At 40.9% G+C, this 20,670-nt stretch overlaps 1 protein-coding gene across 1 annotated transcript in view; it reads right to left on the bottom strand.

Annotated features, from left to right (window-relative positions):
- EFHC2 (EF-hand domain containing 2) overlaps positions 1 to 20,670 on the bottom strand; it is a 191,353-nt gene that overhangs the window by 155,337 nt on the left and 15,346 nt on the right. The window contains exon 2 of the mRNA XM_021681492.1: positions 7,064 to 7,252. Coding sequence (XP_021537167.1) covers positions 7,064 to 7,252 — 189 coding nt within the window. The remainder of the gene's footprint in view (positions 1 to 7,063; positions 7,253 to 20,670) is intronic.

Here is a 20,670-nt window from a genome sequence, read left to right as displayed (position 1 = left end):
GAGTACACTCATCGTGATGAGCACTGAGTAATGTATAGAATTGTTAAATCACTACACTGTACACCTGAAATGAATATAATACTGTATGTTAACTACACTGGAATTAAGGTTAAAAACTTAATTTAAAAAAAAATACTTAGAAATAAATTTAACCTAGGAGGTAAAAGACCTACACCCTGAAAACTGTAAGACACTGATGAAAGAAACTGAAGATGACACAAATAAATGAAACAACATACCACGATCATGAATTGGAAGAATACATATTTTTAAAATGTCCATACTACCCAAAACAATCTATAGATGCAATGCAATTCCCGTCAAAATACCAATGGTACATTTTTCACAAAAATAGAATAATCCTAAAATATGTATGGAATCACAAAAGACCCTGATTAACCAAAGCAATCTTGAGAAAGAAAAACAAAGCTGGAGGTATCATGCTCCATGATTTCAAACTATATTACAAAGCTATAGTAATCAGTATGGTACTGGCACAAAAACAGACACATAGATCAATGGAAAAGAACAGATCCAAAAATAAACCCATGCTTATATAGTCAATTAATCTTCAGCAAAGGAGGCAAGAATAGCCAATGGGAAAAAGACAGTCTCTTCAATAAATGGTGATGGAAAAACTGGACAGCAACATACAAAAGAATGAAGCTGGACCAGTTTCTTATGCCATATATGAAAATAAACTCAAAGTGGATTAAAGACTTAAATGTGAGACCAGAAACCATAAAAATCCTAGAAGAAAACATAGGCAGTAAGTTCTTCCACATCAGTCTGAGCAATATTTTTTTGAATGGGTTTCCTCAGGCAAAGGCAACAAAAGCAAAAATAAACAAATAGAACCACATAAAACTAAAAAGCTTTTGCACAGTGAAGGAGACCATCAACAAAACAAAAGGCAAACTATTGAATGAGAGAAGATATTTACAAATAATGTAACTGATAAGGGGTTAATATCCAAAGTATATTAAAAAAAACCTCACACAACTCATTATTAAAAACAAATAATCCAACGTAAAAATGGGCAGAGGACCTGAACAGACTTCTCCAAAGAAAGCATATAGATGGCCAACAGACAAATGAAAAAATTCTCAACTTAACTCATCAGGGAGACACAAATCAAAACCACAGTGAGATATCACTTCACACCTGTCAGAATGGCTACTGTCAAAAAGACAAGAAATAACAAGTGTCGGTGAGGATATGGAGAAAAGGGAACCCTCGTGCACTGTTGGTGGGAATGCAAAATGGTGCAGCACTATGAAAAACAGCATAGAGGTGTCTCAAAAAATTAAAAATAAAACGACCATATGATCCAGCAATTCCACTTCTAGATATTAACCTGAAGAACCTTCTAGATATTAACCTGAACCTATATGCACCCTCATGTTCACTGCAGCATTATTCAGAATAGTCAAGATATGGAAGCAACCTAAATGTTTACCAGTGGGTGAATGGATAAAGAAGATGCCATATATACATATGCAATGGAATATTATTCAGCATAGAAAAGGAGATTTTGCCACTGGCAACAACATGGATGAACCTAGAGGGCATTATGCTAAATGAAATAAGTCAGAGAAAGACAATTACTGTATGACTTCATTTCTATGTGGAATCTGAAAAACAAAACAAATCAACAAACAATACAAAACAGAAATAGACTCATAGACAAAAAGAACAATCCAGTGGTTGCCAGAGGGGAGGGGGTAGAGGGATGGGCAAAATAAAGAAAGTGGGTTAAAAGGTACAAACTCCCAGTTATAAAATAAATAAGACACAGGGATGCAAATGTACAGCATAGTTAATAATATTGTAACAACTTTGTATGGTGACAAATGGTAGCTAGATTTATCATGATCACTTCCTAATATATATAATTGTTGAATCACTATGTTGTAAACCCAAAACTAACAAAACATTGTATGTCAACTACACATCAACAAAAAATAAATAAAAACTTTAAAACTTTTAGGGATGCCTAGGTGGCTCAGTCGGTTAAGCATCTGCCTTCGGCTCAGGTCATGATCCCAGGGTCCTGGGATCGAGTCCCGCATCGGGCTCCCTGCTCCGCGGGGAGTCTGCTTCTCCCTCTGCCTGCTGCTCCCCCCCTGCTTGTGCTCGTTCACTCTCTCTCTCTCGGACAAATAAATAAAATCTTCAAACCAAATTTTTTTTAAACTCTTTTAAAAAACCAAGGTGTCCCAAGAGATCAAATTATGTTTTAAAAATTTATGTTTATATTGTTCAAAGCATAAAGATTCACACAGTACTACATAATCAGCTTACCACAAACCCAATATCAATGAATGCAAAGTGATTACAATTCTAATTCTGTGGCCAGTAGTTCTGATTATAATTATTATGTTTACAATAGATGGAAAAAATGAAATAATATTTTTAAATGCATGCATACCCCATAGGATCAACCTTTATCCTGCCATTTACTATAATAGAGTTATTTGCAAAATAGCAAACAAATTAGGCTAACTAGGAGCCACTGCCAAATGAAAGAAATGAGAGCATAATTATAGAGTCAATGCAAATGGTACTTAACATCCAGATAAAAGTCATATAAAAACATTCAGTTATTTGGGTATTTCGAACTCGTCTTTTTATAAAAGCGGCTAATGACAGATCAGATACAGTAACAGCAGCATATCATAAACTGCTCAGTGTCAAATTTCAACTAATAATGTAGGTACCTGGTGTAATCAGAAAGAACCCCAAGGCCAGGAAATCCAGGATCTGGGGCTCCGTTCTAGGATGAACAAGCAGAATTTGCCTTTAGTCACAGACTAAATGTCATCCACTAAGACCAAAGTCTGAAGCATAGACTACTAGCGGTAAAAGGACTTTTGAGATCAGCCAGCCGAGGCCCTCATTACGGGCCAGGTAACTGAGGCTCAGGGAGGGAAAGTGACTAAAGCCACAGTCACACAGAAGGTTAGTTCCAGTGCCTCCCAACACACAGCCTCTGAACCCTGGTCCCTGCCCCACTTCCTACCAACGACTCCTTACTTACAGAGTGGGAACAATCACGCACACTTCCTTCTTCCTCACAGACGTGCTGGGATGATGACTGGAACTAACTGGTGTGAGTGAATATGTGCTTGCCTGTATTCAAGTGAATTTGATGAAATAACTAGTCTTGGGGGGAGCGGGGCGGATGCAGTATCACGCAAAACTGGCCGTAGGCATAAATCCTCCCAGGGCCAGTAGGAATGTGTTTCCAAATGGCAGCGGGACTGGCATTTTAGGGAGGACATTCTCCCCAGTCTAGGGTGCCCCCCCCCCACATGGCAGGATGTAAAATACACAGCTGGACCCCAGCTACTCAACAGCAGAGACACCTCAGACTGGGCATTGCCCTAGGGCAAGGCAATTTAAAGCATCCAAATGAATGCAAACAATCCTTGGGAAACAACACATAAAAATTCCAAAAATGTTAAATAAAGATGGAATCAGTGTTACTGATTTTTTTTCCTTTTGCCTCAGCCTCCGAAGTGGCCCAGCATGGCAATTCATTGATCCTGACTTTATTTAAAATATTGCTAGTTCGGTCACCATGAGTGTTGGCATTAATTTTGATTCTTGTAGATAGTTCATTAAAATACTATCTGGTTTGAGTACTGAGGTTCGGGGCGCCCCGTTAAGTTGTGCCCTCATGTTAAGGGCCTCACTTGCCTCGACCTAGTCCCGTCACTGTGACAACCCAGAACACCTGCACACATTTCCAAAGGCCTCCCTGGGTTCAGAGAACCTCTGAAATGGGGGCTGATTTTTCTCATAGAACAAGGAAGTCCAGAGAGAGGCAGCCCAGGGGCTCTGGGTTGCCAGCACGGCTCTCCCAAGATGGCTGCAGGATCACATCCTAGTTCCAGACAGAAAAACAAAGGTAGAGCAAAGTGCGGGAAAAACATTATCAGCCAAGCCTCTTTTAATTAGAAAAAAAAAACTCTCCCAGGAGACCTACCCAATAAACCTTTACCCATATATCAATGGCCAGAAGTGAATCACCTGGCCAGCCCCTAGCTGCAAAGGAGCCTGGGCAGTGGAACACTTTTCAATGGGCACAGCTCCCGCCACAATAACACTGGTGTTCCCTCTGTAAGAATGAAGGGGAAAGTGAATGAAAGATAAACAGCTAGAAATGTCTGCCATGGGGGCCATGCAGGATAGTAAATGCCGGCTCTTCTTGGTGATTGCAAATAGCCTCTTCTCTGCTTGGGATCTGATGGTCTGCCTGGGCAGAGCATTTTTATGGTCACTTTTAGAATTACGGATAAAACCCAGACTGTTGTCTTAGGTTGAGCTCCATGGAAGCAAGGCCTGGAAGAGGGATTTAGGTGCATGTGATTTATGAAGGGCATACTCTTTTCTTTCTTTTTTAAGATTTTGTTTATTTATTTGAGAGAGAGAGAGAGCATGAGCAAGCAGGGGAGGAGCAGAGGGCGAAGGAACGAGAATCTGAAGCAAACTCAGCACTGAGCACAGAGCCCGACGCGGGGTTGGATCCCAGGACCGCGGGACCATGACCTGAGCTGAAACCAAGAGCAGGACGCTCAACTGACTGAGCCACCTAGGCGCCCCCAAGGGCACACTCTTAGGAGAAACTTGTAAGGAGTGAGGGGAGCACCCAAGGGAAGGGAAATGAGCCAAGCAAGGATACAATCTCATGTAAAGTTTTGCCTGGACCTGACGCACAAGCGGCTATGAGCCGAAATTCACGATACAGAGTTGTCCAGCCTTGAAGAAGCTCAGCTTTTTACCCTTGACAAATCACTGAGCCTTTTGCCACCTCTTCTTGTGGTGATGGGTCCAGTGCAACCGTCCAGGTTTCTCTGGGTAATGCGATGCCCATCGGCCAAGAACAACACTCCATAGAGGGTTACGGGTGTGAGCTGTGTGCCAAAGCACGTGCTGCATGTGGGGGAGCTGGGTGCCCCATCCTTAATGTGGATCTGGGTAGGCACCAGGGGCATCTATTACAAATATTAGATTTTGATACACTTTCCAAAGAACTGCCTTTATTTCTATCTTGTACTGTTTGAGAATATATAATCCTAGATACACTGCTATAATTAAAAGCTATTAGAGAACTGGCAATGAGTTAAGAAAAATGATTAACAGGTGTTGTTTTGTTGAACCACGAATGGGGAAAGCGCTTTATAATTTGCTCTGGGTATTAACCAGGATCCAGTCTGTAGTTCACAATCTCATCAGAGCACGTAAATATTTCATAGTCTTAGTGTCTCATTTAAAGCTCAATGAATATTTAATTGAAGTTGACCAACAAAATAACTGAAAGAATTATGTTGCATTTAGTTAGGCCTAAAACGAGCAAGCTCTTCATTTTCTCAGGTAGTTTGAAGCTAAAATCATTCCAACTTCATGAAATATTCTACATAATTTTGTAAGTAATTAAAGGGCTGCAAAATAGGTTTGAAAGGCACATATTAAATATTGAGAAAAACATGAAATAAAATGAATTTTCAACTTTCAGTGCAAGAGAATAGTTTAATATATTGTCACCTCCAACATTACTTATTCAGTAGTGGATTAATCTATTGTCAATACCCTCTTTTTGACACAAGAAGTAAAAAATAGAACTTTTCTTTGTCCCTTGCAAATTAAATATTCTAGAATGATGATGTGCAAACACCTATAAGATTGATATTAACAGGAAACCATGCATGATCCAGCCAAGTAAGCTAGCCCAGAAATTGCTTCTGAACTCTGGGTCCAACATTGGGCCAGGTACTGAAAATAATCTTAAAAACATTTTTTAAAGAGAATGAGAGAGAGAAATAATGGTCCATGTTCAAAGTAGAGATGGTTTCCCTGGAAAGAAGCTTCCCTGAAGTCTGTTAGATCTCCATAAGTGTCAGAACTGGGCTTCAAAAAATATATACGCTCTAATTGATCAACCTGAACACAGATGACACAGAATATGTCACTTCTACCAAATTTGAAGACATTTAATTGGAATCCAAGTATTGCCAACTAATCCATGCTAAAGCTGCTAAAAACCACCTGGTAAACTTAGGGTATTAAGGTTTGAATTCTTTATCTAGTCCTGAATTATTTTTTTTTAAATTTATTTTAGAAAGAGAGAACAAGAGAGACCACGCATGTGCTCGAGCAGGGTAGGGGGGCAGAGGGAGAGGGAGAGAATCCCAAGCAGACTCCCCCACTCAGCACGGAGCCCGACACAGGGCTAGATCCCACGACCCTGAGATCACAACCTGAGCCGAAACCAAGAGTCGGACACTCAACTGAGCCACCCAGGTGACCCACAGTCCTGAATTATTTTTTAATTACAGAACCTAAATAATCTAGTAATAGGTTCCTTTTTGGAGAACAGAACATGAGGCCATGATACAGGGTTATCTCAAAACCAAAACATACCCATTCTGCTATCTTAAGGGAAATAACTGGTCACCCTGCGTTTTTCTTCCCTTTGGTCTTAAGTCCCTTTTTAAGATATTCAAATGGATTACCTTTTTCAATTATCAATTCGCCATGATATGTGTGTGTTCTGTGCACAAACATATACGTTAAGTTCAGAATCTTGTCTAATAACGGCACCTCTTTCCTTCACTTCTACAATTCATGCCATGTCACCCTTTGGTTCTCAGGGATGGGGAACCATGATTAGGATGCAGAAAAGAGAAGACATCTTTCTGTTGCTATTTAATGGCATGTTCCAAATCAGACAACATGATTTCGTTAATGGCAACTCACAAAGCCAAAAGTGACACTCTGACCAGACTCTAAGGGTCTATAGGAGGACAGATTATCCTGTCCAGAGGAGGAGAAGAGAGAAAGGTTGGTAAGCATTAGCCAAGAAAGATAAACATTCGGTGTCCTGCAACCAGTGGGCCTGGTCAGAAACAGGAGCTGTAGGGTACTTTTCTTCTGCAGTGTGTCTTTTCAAAAGAACGAGCCTGAACATTTACATTGAGGACTCGCGTTTTCTCAAATACACTATAACATACATGTCACATTTTACGATTTCATTTTTTCCCAGTGTCATGGGACTTACCTGCTTATCAAAAGCTACCCAGGATGGCGCATCACTTCCCATTCCTTTAGGAAATTCACTGTATTTCGGCTTCATCTTTTGCCCAAGAAGCAGTTCTCCACCAATTCCGGGTTTATCTTCACTCACCAGCATGCTCACATTGTTGCAAAAGCCCCAATGTTGAGATTTGTGGAACTTCTCCTTTCCCACCTATGAATGCAAGCGACAACATAAAATGGCTGAAGTTACTCTTTGTGTCTGTCTTACTCGTTTTTTAAAGGGTAAACACATTCCCCCCCCAGTTTATTTTTCCCATTACAAAATGCACCTTTGAGTGGCAAATAATTATGATCAATCTCTATCCATAAAGCTGTCACATTTTAGATTCAATTCATTTTAGCAAATTCAAAACTTTGAAAAGCATTAAGAATAAACCCAATGCTCCATGCTATTTAAAACAGTTAAAAATAACTATTACTGCAAGTGAACATTTAGAACATTAGCTTGCTAATTGGTCTATTCTACTTATTTGCCAAGAAAGCAAATGGGGCGGGGGGGGGGGGAAGTCCTCTACTTCAGAGTAAAAATGTTAACAGTTTTCCCACATAAGTCTAAATGTTATTTGCACCAACACAGAAAATAAAATCTTTTCCTCATTAAAATAAATGTTAACAGGAAATTCCTCAGAGCTGACATTCTCTTCCTAATTTTATTTTATTTTATTTTAAAGATTTATTTCTTTATTTGACAAAGAGAGACACAGCGTGAGAGGGAACAGAAGCAGGGGGAGTGGGAGAGGGAGAAGGAGGCTCCCCACGGAGCAGGGAGCCCGATGCGGGGCTCGATCCCATGACCTGAGCCGAAGGCAGAAGCTTAACGACTGAGCCACCCAGGCGCCCTCTTCCTAATTTTAAAACCTTGCCGTTCCTCTCCCTCATTCCCCTCCTGTCTTTCCTGGGGATCTGGGCAGAGAGAGAAAAGCCTGGATGATACTACCAAGGGTTGGCAAAGATGTGGGCCAACGTCAGCTCGCGTGCACTGCTATGGGGAATTAAAGAGACAGTCCCTCTGAAGAGAAATCCAGCAATACCCAGGAAAGTGAGAAGTGTGGATGCCCTCTGGCCTAGCAAGTCCATTTCCAAATATCCTTTGCCCCTGTGCACAAGGAACTAAATATAAATAATAAATATATATATAACAAATGTAAATATTTTTTGCAGTATATACCATATATCATGAACATCCGTCCACAGCCCTGAATAAAAAAATAAAACAACTCAGATTGCAATGAAGCCCTCTCTCACGCCCCTCCCTGCCTCTCCAGCAGTAACCATTACCCTGAATTTGTCACTGGAGGTTTAACATTTTGTCAGGGCAATAGCCTTTTGCAAAAGCATGATGCAGGGAAATCTGAGAGGAGGTCTGAAAAGACCTCATTTTGAGGCAACCTACTGAACGGGAGGAAATATTTGCCAGCCTTCTATCTGATAAGGGGCTAATATCCAAAATACATGAAGAACTCCTACAACTCAAGAGCACAAAAACAAACAATACAATGAAAAACATGGGCAGAGGATCTGAACAGATATTTTTCTAAAGACGACACACAAATGGCTCAACAGCACTCAGCATCAGGAAAATGCAAATCAAAAGCCCACTGAGATATTACCTCACGCCCGTTAGAACAGCTATTGTTCAAAAAGAGAAGACATAAGAAGTGTTGGTGAGCATGCGGAGAAAAGGGAGCCCTCGTGCACTGTTGGTGGGAGTGAAAATTGGTGCAGCCACTGGGGAAGACAGTATGGAGGGTCCTGAAAATATTACAAATAGAACTACCACACAATCCAGCAAGTCCTCTGGGTATTTATCCTAAGAAGACATCACTCAAAAAGATATATGCACCTCTTTGTTCACTGCAGCATTACTTACAATAGCTTCTCAGACATGATAAAAATCCTAAGTGTCCACCCATGAGTCAATGGATAAAAAAAACATGACACACACACACACACACAAACACACCCACACACGGAATATTATGCAGTCATAAAAAAAGAATGAAATCTTGCCATTTGTGACAACATGGATGGACCTTGAGGGCATTATGCTAAGTGAAATAAGACAGAGAAAGATAAATATCATCTGATCTCACTTACATGTAGAATCTTAAAAAAACAAAACAAAACCACAGGCTCACAGATGAAGAGAACAGACTGGGGGTTGCCAGAGGGAGGGGTGGGAGGGGGGAAAGGGTGAAGGGGTCAAAAGGTATAAATATCTAGTTATGAAATAAATAAGTCCTAGGATGTAATGTACAACATGGTGACTATAGTTAATATTGTACTGTATTATTTGAAAGGTGCTAAGAGAGTAAATCTTCAAAGTTCTCATCAAGCACTGGGTGTTCTACGTAACTGATGAATTATGGCACACTACATCTGAAACTAATGTACTATACGTTGGCTAATTGAATCTAAACTTAAAAAGAAGTTCTCATCACAAGAAGAAAAAATTCTATCTATGTGTGTGACAGATGCTAGCTAGACTTATTGTGGTAATCATCTTGCAATATATACAAATACAGAACCATTTGTACACCCAAAACGAATAAAATGCGTCAGTTATACCTCAATAAAAGTAAAAAATAAAATACTTAATATTAGAAAGAAAAGAAAAGACCTAGTTTCCTCTTGTAATGAAGGCAGCCTGGAAGAATCAGGAAGGGCCTGAGCGGCCCCACCCAGGGTGGCCAAGGCCACAACAGCTGCCCCGTGCAGATGAACAGCCCAGCTCAAAGTCTATGAGGGAGAGGCCAGAGGTGGTGGTTAGGATGCTGAGCCGCAGCCTGGCTCTGTCCCTTGGGGAATCCATTGTCATGACCACTACCAAACTCCCACTACTGCCCTGCCACTCATACACATTCAGGTTACCACAAGTCAATCCCAAATCACCAAAGCAAAGCCAAAGTTGGGTTGCTTAAAGTGAATGGTGGAGTAACGCAGAATTGGGTAACACTGTTCCCTCTTTTAAAGCAAGTAATCTCAGCTGGCCCCGAGTTCCTGCGGCCCTCCATGCACATACCCACCCCCGCCTTCAGCTCTTTTCCCATTCCGCCTTACATTGTGTATTACAACTGGTTGTGCATTCGCTCTTTGGGAAAAAAAATAAAAATAAATAAAATAAAACAAGTCATCTCAGACAATCACAAACTCACCTCAGGTCAAACCAACAAATGTTTCTTAAGCATCTAAGCATCTGTATTCTGAGCTGCGTGACAGATTTACTAGTTAAAATAAGCGTAAGACTCAGCCCCTGCCCTGAAAAGAAACCCACAATCTTGCTGATGAGATACGATTTAGATCCATAAAACAACCAGAAAACTAGAAAACAGTATAGGTACCATTTCTGAGCACTTACTATGTACATTATCTCATTTCACCATCACCAAACTATTTGACAGGTTTTACTACCGCCATCTTTACCAGTGAGGAAACCCAGGGAGAGGGAGGTAGACTAGCACACCCACAGGGATGCTGCAAATAGTGCAGCAGCCTGCATCCGAACTTAAGTTCATGTGACCTTAAGCTCTGGTCAGCCGGGCTGGAGGAGTAGTGTTGAGGTCCTGTGGGTAAATGGATACTGTCCTGGGCAGGGAGGAACGGGATGAATCAGACAGCAGAGGACACGCAAGGGTGTTCCGGACAAAGTTACGAGTGACGCACTGCAGCTGAGCTGACACCATCTAGTGGGAGGGGCAGGAGAGTAGTGAGTCTAACAAAAAAGGACAAGCTCAATTTTGGAAGGAGGGTAAGACAGTAGAATACGTAAGGAGGTCTAGATTATGGAAAGCCTCACATTTAACTACCATATACATCTGAAACTCTCCTGGAGCAAGGATGAAATATAATCAAAGACTGGAGTGGCAGTGTCCCAGATGGACTGAAAACCATTTTATAGTCATCAGAATGGCAAGAATTAGAAAACTGGATAATAGGAAAAGTTGGAGAGGAGGTGGGAAAACAGAAACCCTAATGCTGTTTGGATGAGAGAGTACAGGGTCATTCTGGGAAGCAATGGGATTTGATTCAAGAATCAAGAATCTCCCATTTGCAAGGACATGGATGGAACTAGAGAGCATTATGCTAAGAAAAATAAGCCAGTCAGAGAAAGACAAATACCATATGATTTCACTCCTATGTGGAATTTAAGAAACAAAACAAACAAGCAAAGGGAAAAAATGAGAGAGACAAAGGAAGAAACCAACTTTTAACTATAGAGAACAAACTGATGGTTACCAGAGGGAAGATGGGGGGGTGGGGGGGGATAGGTGATGGGGATTAAGGAGGGCACTTATCCTGATGGGCACCGGGTGATTTATGCAAGTGTTGAATCACTATATCATACAAATAATAACACTGCATGTTAACTGGAATTAAAATAAAAACCTTAAAAAAAAGAATCAAGGGGCACCTGGGTGGCTCAGTCGGTTAAGCATCTGCCTTTGGCTCAGGTCGTGGCCCCGAGCTGGGCTCCCTGCTCGGCAGGGAGTCTGCTTCTCACTCTGCCCCTCTCCCACACTCCTGCTCGCTCACTCTCACTCTCTCTCTCTCAAATAAATAAATAAATATTTTTTTAAAAAATAAAAATAAAATCAAGAATTAAGAATCTCACTCCTTGATACGTATCTCAGAGAAATTCTCACAGTAGCCAATAAGTGGATAAGTATGAGAGTGTGTCATGGTATTTTGGGGAAGTTGGAGGCAACCTAGATATCTATGTTGATGAAATCAACAAAAAAATATGGTTTAATGGATAAGTACACTATGGTGGATGTTAATTTCACCTCTCTGCTTGAAGCAATAAACCGAGCAATAAACCAGATGCATTAGCTCAGGCTGCCATAACAAAATACCACAGACTGGGTGGTTTAAACAACAGAAATTTATTTCTCACAGTTCTAGAGGCTTGGAAGTCCAAGATAAACTTGCTAGCCATTTGGTCACCCAGGAAGGGTTCTGTTCTTTGCTTACAGACCGCTGACTCCTCACTGTGTCCTCACACGGCAGTGAGACAGACAGCAAGCTCTCTGGTCTCTCTTCTTAAAAGGGCACTAATTTTATCATGGGGGCCCCACCCTCATGACCTCCTCTAAACCTAATCACCTCCCAAGGCCCCATCTCCAAATACCATCACATTGGGGGTTGAGGCTTCAACACAGATTGAATCTGGGGAGGACACATTTCAGTCCATAGCACCAAATGTACATCCAGCAACACAAATCCTTCAAACATTGTTGTTTGAAAAAAAATGATTATACATTTGTATTTTTAAAAATACACACACACACAGTGTTACATATTTTGTAAGGACACATACAGATTCCAGAATGTGCATCAGGGATATTTATATGGAAGCCTATATAAAGTGGCAAAGGAATGAGATTAAGGATAAAGAACGATGATGAATAAAAATACATAAAACAAGAGAGAGACCTTGCACAGGTCAATGATGATACTGTGCCAGAAATGGAAGAATATAATGAATTCACCTCTTTGTGCCAGACATTAAAGAACAAACAAACCAACAAAGATGGATTGGAAGGAGACGTGAGAGGCAGGCCGGCTCGGCAAGCTGCTAGTGCATGGAGCAGGACAAGATGAGAAAGCACTGCACACGGGGGGCACAATGAGAATGGGAAGGAAGGGGCATCCTAGATATAGGACAGGGGCCCTCAAGCTATCTTTGAGGAAGGGCAAGTTTGATGGTTTTCCCAAACTCACTTCAGACGGATACTTTTGCAATATACAAAAAATTATAAGAAATCGAAATAAATACAAAGACATAAGAACTTACAAGCCTACCGATCACACCCTTGGATATCATGGCAATGTCAAATTGTCATATAAACTTCTAAAGACTGCCAGGGTCACACATGCACACCATACTTTGAGTAGCACTGCCATAGCAGTCCTCGGGTAAAGAAACCAACATCTGTGATAGGATGTGTTAACGAAGGAAGAGTGAGGGGAGGTGATTTGAAAGTTTCATGCCAGCCTTACTTCCAATTTGGAAGGGGTGAGGAGCAGAAGATGGGAGAGGAAAAGCACTAAAAAGGGTGAAGGAGGGGCGCCTGGGTGGTTCAGTTGCTTAAGCATCCGCCTTCAGCTCAGGTCCTCATCCCGGAGTCCCAGGATCAAGCCCCATGACAGGCTCCCTGCTCAGCGAGGAGTCTGCTTCTGCCTCTGACCCTCCTCCTGCTCGTGCTCTCTCTCTCAAATAAATAAAATCTTTTTTTTAAATTTTTTATTGTTATGTTAATCCCCATACATTACATTAGTTTCAGATGTAGTGTTCCATGATTCATTGTTTGTGCATAACACCCAGTGCTCCATGCAGAACGTGCCCTCCTCAATACCCATCCCCAGGCTAACCCAACCTCCCACCCAATAAAATCTTTTTTAAAAATGAAAATGAAAAGGGGCGCCTGGGTGGCTCAGTCGTTAAGTGTCTGCCTTCCGCTCAGGTCATGATCTCAGGGTCCTGGGATCGAGCCCCGCTTCGGGGCTCCCTGCTCGGCGGGGAGCCTGCTTCTCCCTCTCCCACTCCCCCTGCTTCTGTTCCCTCTCTCACTGTGTTTCTCTCTGTCAAATAAATAAATAAAATCTTTAAAAAAAAATGAAAATGAATGAATAAAAAGGATGAAGGACTTCCATCAGCTGACCCATTAGCCTACATATTGCTGCAGTTCCCAAGCAGGGTCATAGCAGTGTGGGCTGAGTTTCTCATTTCAGTATTTCTGCAGGAGACTAAAACAGTGGATTGAACCTGAAGCACTTTCAGAGAGTCTAGTCCTTCCTTTCCTGGTCGCTACCACAGCAGCAAAGGGAAGAGGGAAAGGGCAGAAGAGGTGGACCTGCTGCCTACCCCCAGACACATACACGTACACAATTGCTATGAACTCTTGTTAGCATGTTTTTGTCCAGCTAGTGACAATGACTAAGAATACAAAAACACAGAGCCTTTTATTTTGTAGATTTATTTTTTTAATTTGAGAGAGAGTGCTGGGGGCTAGGAGCAGAGGGAGAGGGAGAGACTCCCTCTGAGCAGACTCCGTGCTAAGTGCAGAGCCCAGAGCCCGACGCAGGGCTCTATCTCACGACCCCGAGATCACAACCGGAGCTGAAACCAAGATACTTAACCGACTACACCACCCAGGCACCCCCAGAGCCTTTTATTTTAAACATAAGATCCACCAATGCTGTGAAAATTGAGAAACTACAATAGGTAAATTCAGAAAGTAGTTCAATCAAGTTCCAGCTAAATTGATGAACTACGTCTTCCTATCCAAAGAGTACCAGCTAGATACTTGTCAAAGACTTCCAATTCTTTTGCTAAATACAATTAGATCAGCCAGACCTAATTCTTAAAAAGAATACTTTTAGTATGAAAGTGAATATTAAATAAAATTTTCCAAAAGTCTTGGCTTGTGGGTTGTGAATTCATACACTCAAATCCAAAACAACAAAACACACGCTTCCTTAAAGTTTAGTAACGCCGATTGCTATTGTTATTCACATCAGCATAGCACGTAAAATTCATTTCTGTACTATCAGAGTGTGAATTTGAAATTTCAATTCACAATTGTACATCTTAGAAACTAATTGCTTGAGGATTTGTTGGATATTATGTAAAAGTCCACAGGGCACTTGTTTTGAATGTTTGCCCCTCCCGACACACACGCATGCGCACGTGCACATGCGCGCGCTTGAGATTTGCCATTAATCTCCTAGGACCACCTGTCAACCTGTCCCTTGCCCTAGTGACTGTGAAATGGTACTCAGACGCAGTCCCTACTTAGGCAACTGTCTTAGTGAATGACAAAGTGAGGAATATACTATCCCCGGAAACAGTGCTCCTTCGGTGTCTCAACTCCCTGGGTCCCACCGTGGCAGCCAGATCCAGACTCCCCTTGACGTTTCATATCAAATTAACAGCTGACACCACCACCCCCTTCCTTGTTGCTAAAAATTGGAAGAGCAATTTTATCACTTGCTCCGACTGATTACTGTATAATCAGAGAATTGTCAGGGCCACTACAGAAGCCATAACGCTAAGCCCAACTGAGAAGCAGGCTCTAGTCATCAGCATCAGGAGTTGTTTATCCATTTCTCATCTCTCCTTCAGAGCTCCAGCACATCAGAGTCTCGCTGTTTCTTTTTAGGCTGCCCCAGCGGAGCCCAGATGCTGACAACCCCATGACAAAGGCAAGGAAGAGTAAGGTGCTTTGTAAGAAGCTGACAGCTCATGAGGGCCACCCTTAGCTAGGAGCCTAGAACCACTTTAAAAGCATTCGATCCTTTTTATTTCAGAGCAAATCTCAGAGAATGCTTTGTCATTATTCCCATTTTGTAGATGAGGATACTCAGACAGGGCAGGGGGAGAGTGTTATTTGCCCAAGGTCACTCAGTGAGTTTACTAAGTGCCTCATCCAGGATACAAACTCAACTACATGTGAGCCTTTAAACATGGGGCCTTGGGGCGCCTGGGTGGCTCAGTCCTTCGGCTCAGGTCATGGTCCCAGGGTCCTGGGATCGAGCCCCGCATCGGGCTCCCTGCTTGGTGGGAAGCCTGCTTCTCCCTCTCCCACTCCCCCTGCTTCTGTTCTCTCTCTCACTATGTCTCTATCTGTCAAATAAATAAATAAAATCCTTAAAAAAATAAAAAATAAAAATAAACATGGGGCCTTGTGTTGTTTGTACCTCTTCAAGAAAAGTGCTTGAGCTCCCCTTGTTTACATCACCAAGGTTGAATTAATACTTTTACTTTTGACAAATATACTAACGCAAATGACCACCAGGACCACGAACAGATGAGATAAAGGGACCTAAAAATTAATAGCAGATACCACCACCCCCTCCTCAAAAGCAGAACAGGTATTCGAGAGTACTGTAGAAAGCCCTTCCCAGTTACCAACAATTACTGGACACCCGAGGACTGAAGAGAGCCAGTTCATATTTAATACTTCCATGTACGTTCACAACAACTTACTTTTCTAACTATGTTTTGAGGTTAATGGAAAATAGGATATAGAATTACCTAAAACTATCATTCTCAGATATTCCTGTTAATCAAGTTTGGGCCTAGTTTGCTTCTGTTCCATGAACAGTTTTTGTTGTTTTTTTTTTTAATTTCTTTCCTCCCTTCGTATCATATTTATTTTAAGAATTCATTTTCTCTTTTCTTCTTTTCTGTACTTTTATAGAGCAAAGGAGTCACTTAGTAAATGCTGTGAATCTCCCAGAGAAAATAACAACAAAATTGCCTCAGGTATAGTGGGATCTTAGAGTGCAGGACTGTAAGAGCATGAAAGCTACCATTACTTATTAATAAAGCTAAATCACTCAAAAAGAAAGCCCAAATGTAAAAATAAAAAAGCTAAGTCAAAGAAGCCTTCAAACATTTTTTTCAGCTAATTTTCTTCTCTTTCCAAACCTAACCTGAAAAATTGTTACGCTCATGATTCTCAGCCATCAGCTCAATATAACAATAAGATTGGTTTTATATACTTAATAATGTATTTAAATCAGTGGAATGGAAAATAAATGTCAATAAGATCTAAAGAGATGTGCAGCCCCTTCCTCAAAAAACTCTGATTTTTTTTTCTCTAAATAATTCAGTTCAAAGCACCAATCAATAAAAATAATTCTAAAGTCTTCCCCCCAAAGTCAGTTAAAATCACTGGCCCACTGGAGCTGATCAGTACACCCATTCCCAAATCGCTTCTCCCTCACCGGTCTCCATTTAGAAGCCAGAAAAGGCAAAACACTCCACTTGTTTCCTCAGCCTCCTTTTCAGAAGTCCATTCTGGGATTCTGGAAAAGGCTTCTGTCCACTTGAGCCAAGGGACAAGTGCCACCACCCCTAGCTCACCCCTTCCTGCCCTGAGATGCATACATGATGCCTAGAGCCCCAGCAGCCACCTTGGGATCATGAGCAGAAAGGTGGGGAAGATCCCAGAAATGCTGGCTCAGACAAAGTTGAGCCTTTAAATGGACGGCAGTTGCCACCTACCTCCAGACTTCCTGCTCGGTGAAAAAAACCAAATCCCTGCTTCTTTAAGCCTCTATCAGTCAGGCATTCCATTATTCACAGTAAAAAGCATTACAAACTAATGCATTTAGATTCTAAAAGCTGTGCTTGAATGCTGTTGTTGTTTTTTAATGGAGTAAGATGAGTAAGTGATCTAATGGGTAATTTTCTTTATACATTGACAAAAATAAATCTCTTCTCAAACTCTGAGCACAAATAATAGTAAAATTTACCACCTTCACTGACCTAAGGGATCTATTGGAGATTAATTCTTGAATTTATGAAGAGCAGCAACTGGTTCCACTGGATAAGACTAGAAGAATAGAAAAGCTAAAGGCAGCTGTGAGCAGAATACACACGGGCAATGTATCTGGAGATGGAAACCAGGAGTTTGTGACCTGGCCTAGTACCTTCTTTAAGGATATTATGGAGGAAAGTCTACCTCAAGGTAAAACTAGGGAGTTGTTCATGGAATGGAGGTTCATGACCATGTGGGTGGGGGTGTGCGCGTGCGTCTGCATGCTAGGGGTAGGCAGTTGACGTGAGCTCCTAATGCCCAAGTTCAGTGCTCCTATAATAACATACCAGCTAGAATAGCATCTGATGCAAGCTGAGGGTCAAAGAAGATGGCCACAGAGTCACATCTGACTTCCCTCTCCCCCCAGCAGTCTGTGGCCTTTAGGGACTACGGGTCACTCAGGGTAATAGCCGCGGATTCAAAAATCTTAGGTTAGAGTAGACGGGTGAGATACAAGGCCAGCACAGTTTCCAACTATACTTGGTGAACTGCTAAAGACTTTCAGGGACAGAGGCAGGTTTGTCCCATAGCTGTGAGGACAGTGGATGACAGAAGCCCTAGGGTGGGAGGGGATAATGATTGTGCAATTGTGCTGAGTGTGTTTTAGGACTAGAATCTGAAAATCTGCATCAACAGTCCCTGATCCCACAAAAGCAAAGACTGAAGGAAAAATTGTAACATAATCAGATACTTGTGACAATAATATTTAAAAGTGGGAAAGGTATAGGGGGCCTAAATAGAAGTGAGGTTTCCATGCTGCATTTGAAGTAGTAAAACACTGATAGCTACATACCACAGTCTATAGAAATCACACACACACACACACACACACACACATATATACACACTGTAATATCCAGAACAACCACTATGTAAACTATACCAAGAGAAACGCTCAACATAGTGATTTGACAATTCTATATATCATGTAACTGTCACCACAGTAAGTGTGGTCACCATACAAGGTTATCACAATATTATTTTTTTTAAGATTTTATTTATTTGTCAGAGAGAGAGAGTAGAGCACAAGCAGGGGGAGCGGACGGCAGAGCAGGCAAGGGAGAAGCAGGCTTCCGGCTGAGCAGGGAGCCTGACACGGGACTCGATCCCAGAACCCTGGGATCATGACCTCAGCCAAAGGCCGACACTTAACCAACTGAGCCACCCAGGCATCCCGATTATCACAATATTATTGACTATATTCCCTATGCTATACTTTTCATCCCTGTGCATTATTTATTTTACAACTGGAAATTTGTACCTCTTAGTCAGTATACTGTACACCAGAAACTAATATAACATTGCATGTCAACTATACTTCCATAATAAAAAAAATTTTTTAAACATATATACTCAAAAACACTATAAATAAATCAAGATAGAATCCTAAAAAAAAAAAGTTCCAGTATCCCATGGGAAGAGAAGAGAAAATGAGGAAAGAAACAGAAAAGACAAATACATAAACAGACATAAACATTAACACCAATAATCACCTTATATGTAAATGACCTAAATGCATTAATCAAAAGACAGAGATTTGCAGAGTGAATTTATAAAGCATGACCAACTATACGCTGTTCACAGGGAACTCACTTCAAATTCAAGGACAGAAGTCAGTTGAAAGTAAAGATATGAAAAAGATATACCAGGCAAATACTAATTTTAAAGAAGCAAAAGTGGCTCTGTCAGTAACTGATACACTAGACTTCAGAGCAAAGAAAATTACTAGAGCAAATAGAGACTTTATATAATGATATATAATGATAAAAGAATCAATCCACCAGAAAGACACAACAAACTTAAATGTGTACGCACCAAATGACAGAACCTCAAAATATATGAAGCAAAACCAATAAAGTTAAAGGAGAAATAGACAAATCCACAGTTACAGTTGGGGACTTCAACAATCCTCTCGGCAACCAACACATGTAACCGACAGATCCTAACTGACCTATATAGAACCCTCCACCCAACAACAGCAGAATACATATTCTTTTCAAGTGTGCATGGAACATTCACCAAGTTAGACCATACTGCAGACCATAAAAGCAGCTTTGGCAAATTTAAACGAATTAAGATCATACAGATTGTATTCTGATGATAATGGAATCAAACTAGAAATCAATAAAAGAAAGACAATAGGAAAATTCTCCAAATATGTGGAAATGAAACAACACACTTTTAAATTGTATGTGGGTCAAGGAGGAAATCTCAGAAATTTTAAAAAACAGAACTGAAAGAAAATGAAAATACAACACATCAAAATATGTAGGATACAGCTAAAGCAGTGTTAAGGGGGAAATTTAGCACTAAATATTTACATTAGAAATAAGGAAAGGGGACGCCTGGGTGGCTCAGTTGGTTAAGCGGCCGACTCTTGGTTTCAGCTCATGTCGTGATCTCAGGGTCATGGGATCAAGCCCCATGTCAGGCTCCACGTTCCATGCAGAGTCTGCTTAAGGTTCTCTCTCTCTCCCTCTACCCCTGCCCCCAACCCCACTCCCTCGCTCTCTCTCTAGTAAATAAATAAATCTTTAAAAAAAGAAATGAGGAAAGGTCTCAAATCAATACCCTAAGTTCCTACTTCGAGAAATTAGAAAAAGAAGAGTAAAATAAATTAAAAACAAGCACAAAGGAAATAATAAAGGTTAGAGCAGAAATCAGCAAAATTGATAAAAACAGGAAAATAGAGAAAATCAAATACAAAACTTGTTCTTCAAAAAATATATATTAATAAAATCTCTAGCAAGACTGAAAAAAGCTTTTAAAAAGAGTTAAGATACAAATCACCAGTATCAGAAATGAAATAGGGGTATCTTCATAGATGCCATAGTCATTAAAAAGATAATGAGGGAACACTCTGACCAACTTTACACACATAAATTCAACAACCTAAAAAAGTGAACCAATTTCTCAAAACCACAAACTACCAAAACTCAGCCAAGATGAAATAATCTCAATAGTAACCTTTAAAGAACCTGAATTTATAACTAAAAGCCAAAAAGAAACCCCTATGCCCAGATGGCTTTACTGGAGAATTTTACCAAATATTTAAATAAGAATTAACACCATTTTTATGCAGTCTCTTCCTGAAAATAAAGAGGAGGGAACTCTTCCCAGCTCATTTTATTAAGTCAGTATTATCTTGATACCAAACCAAAGAAGACAGTTCAAAAACAGAAAACTACAGGGGTGCCTGGGTGGCTCAGTTGGTTAAGCATCTGCCTTCAGCTCAGGTCAT

This window comes from Neomonachus schauinslandi, chromosome X (genome assembly GCF_002201575.2).
Source record: "Neomonachus schauinslandi chromosome X, ASM220157v2, whole genome shotgun sequence".
Taxonomy (NCBI): domain Eukaryota; kingdom Metazoa; phylum Chordata; class Mammalia; order Carnivora; family Phocidae; genus Neomonachus; species Neomonachus schauinslandi.
Note: the sequence above shows the minus strand (reverse complement) of the source record. Positions and strands in the feature narration are given on the sequence as shown.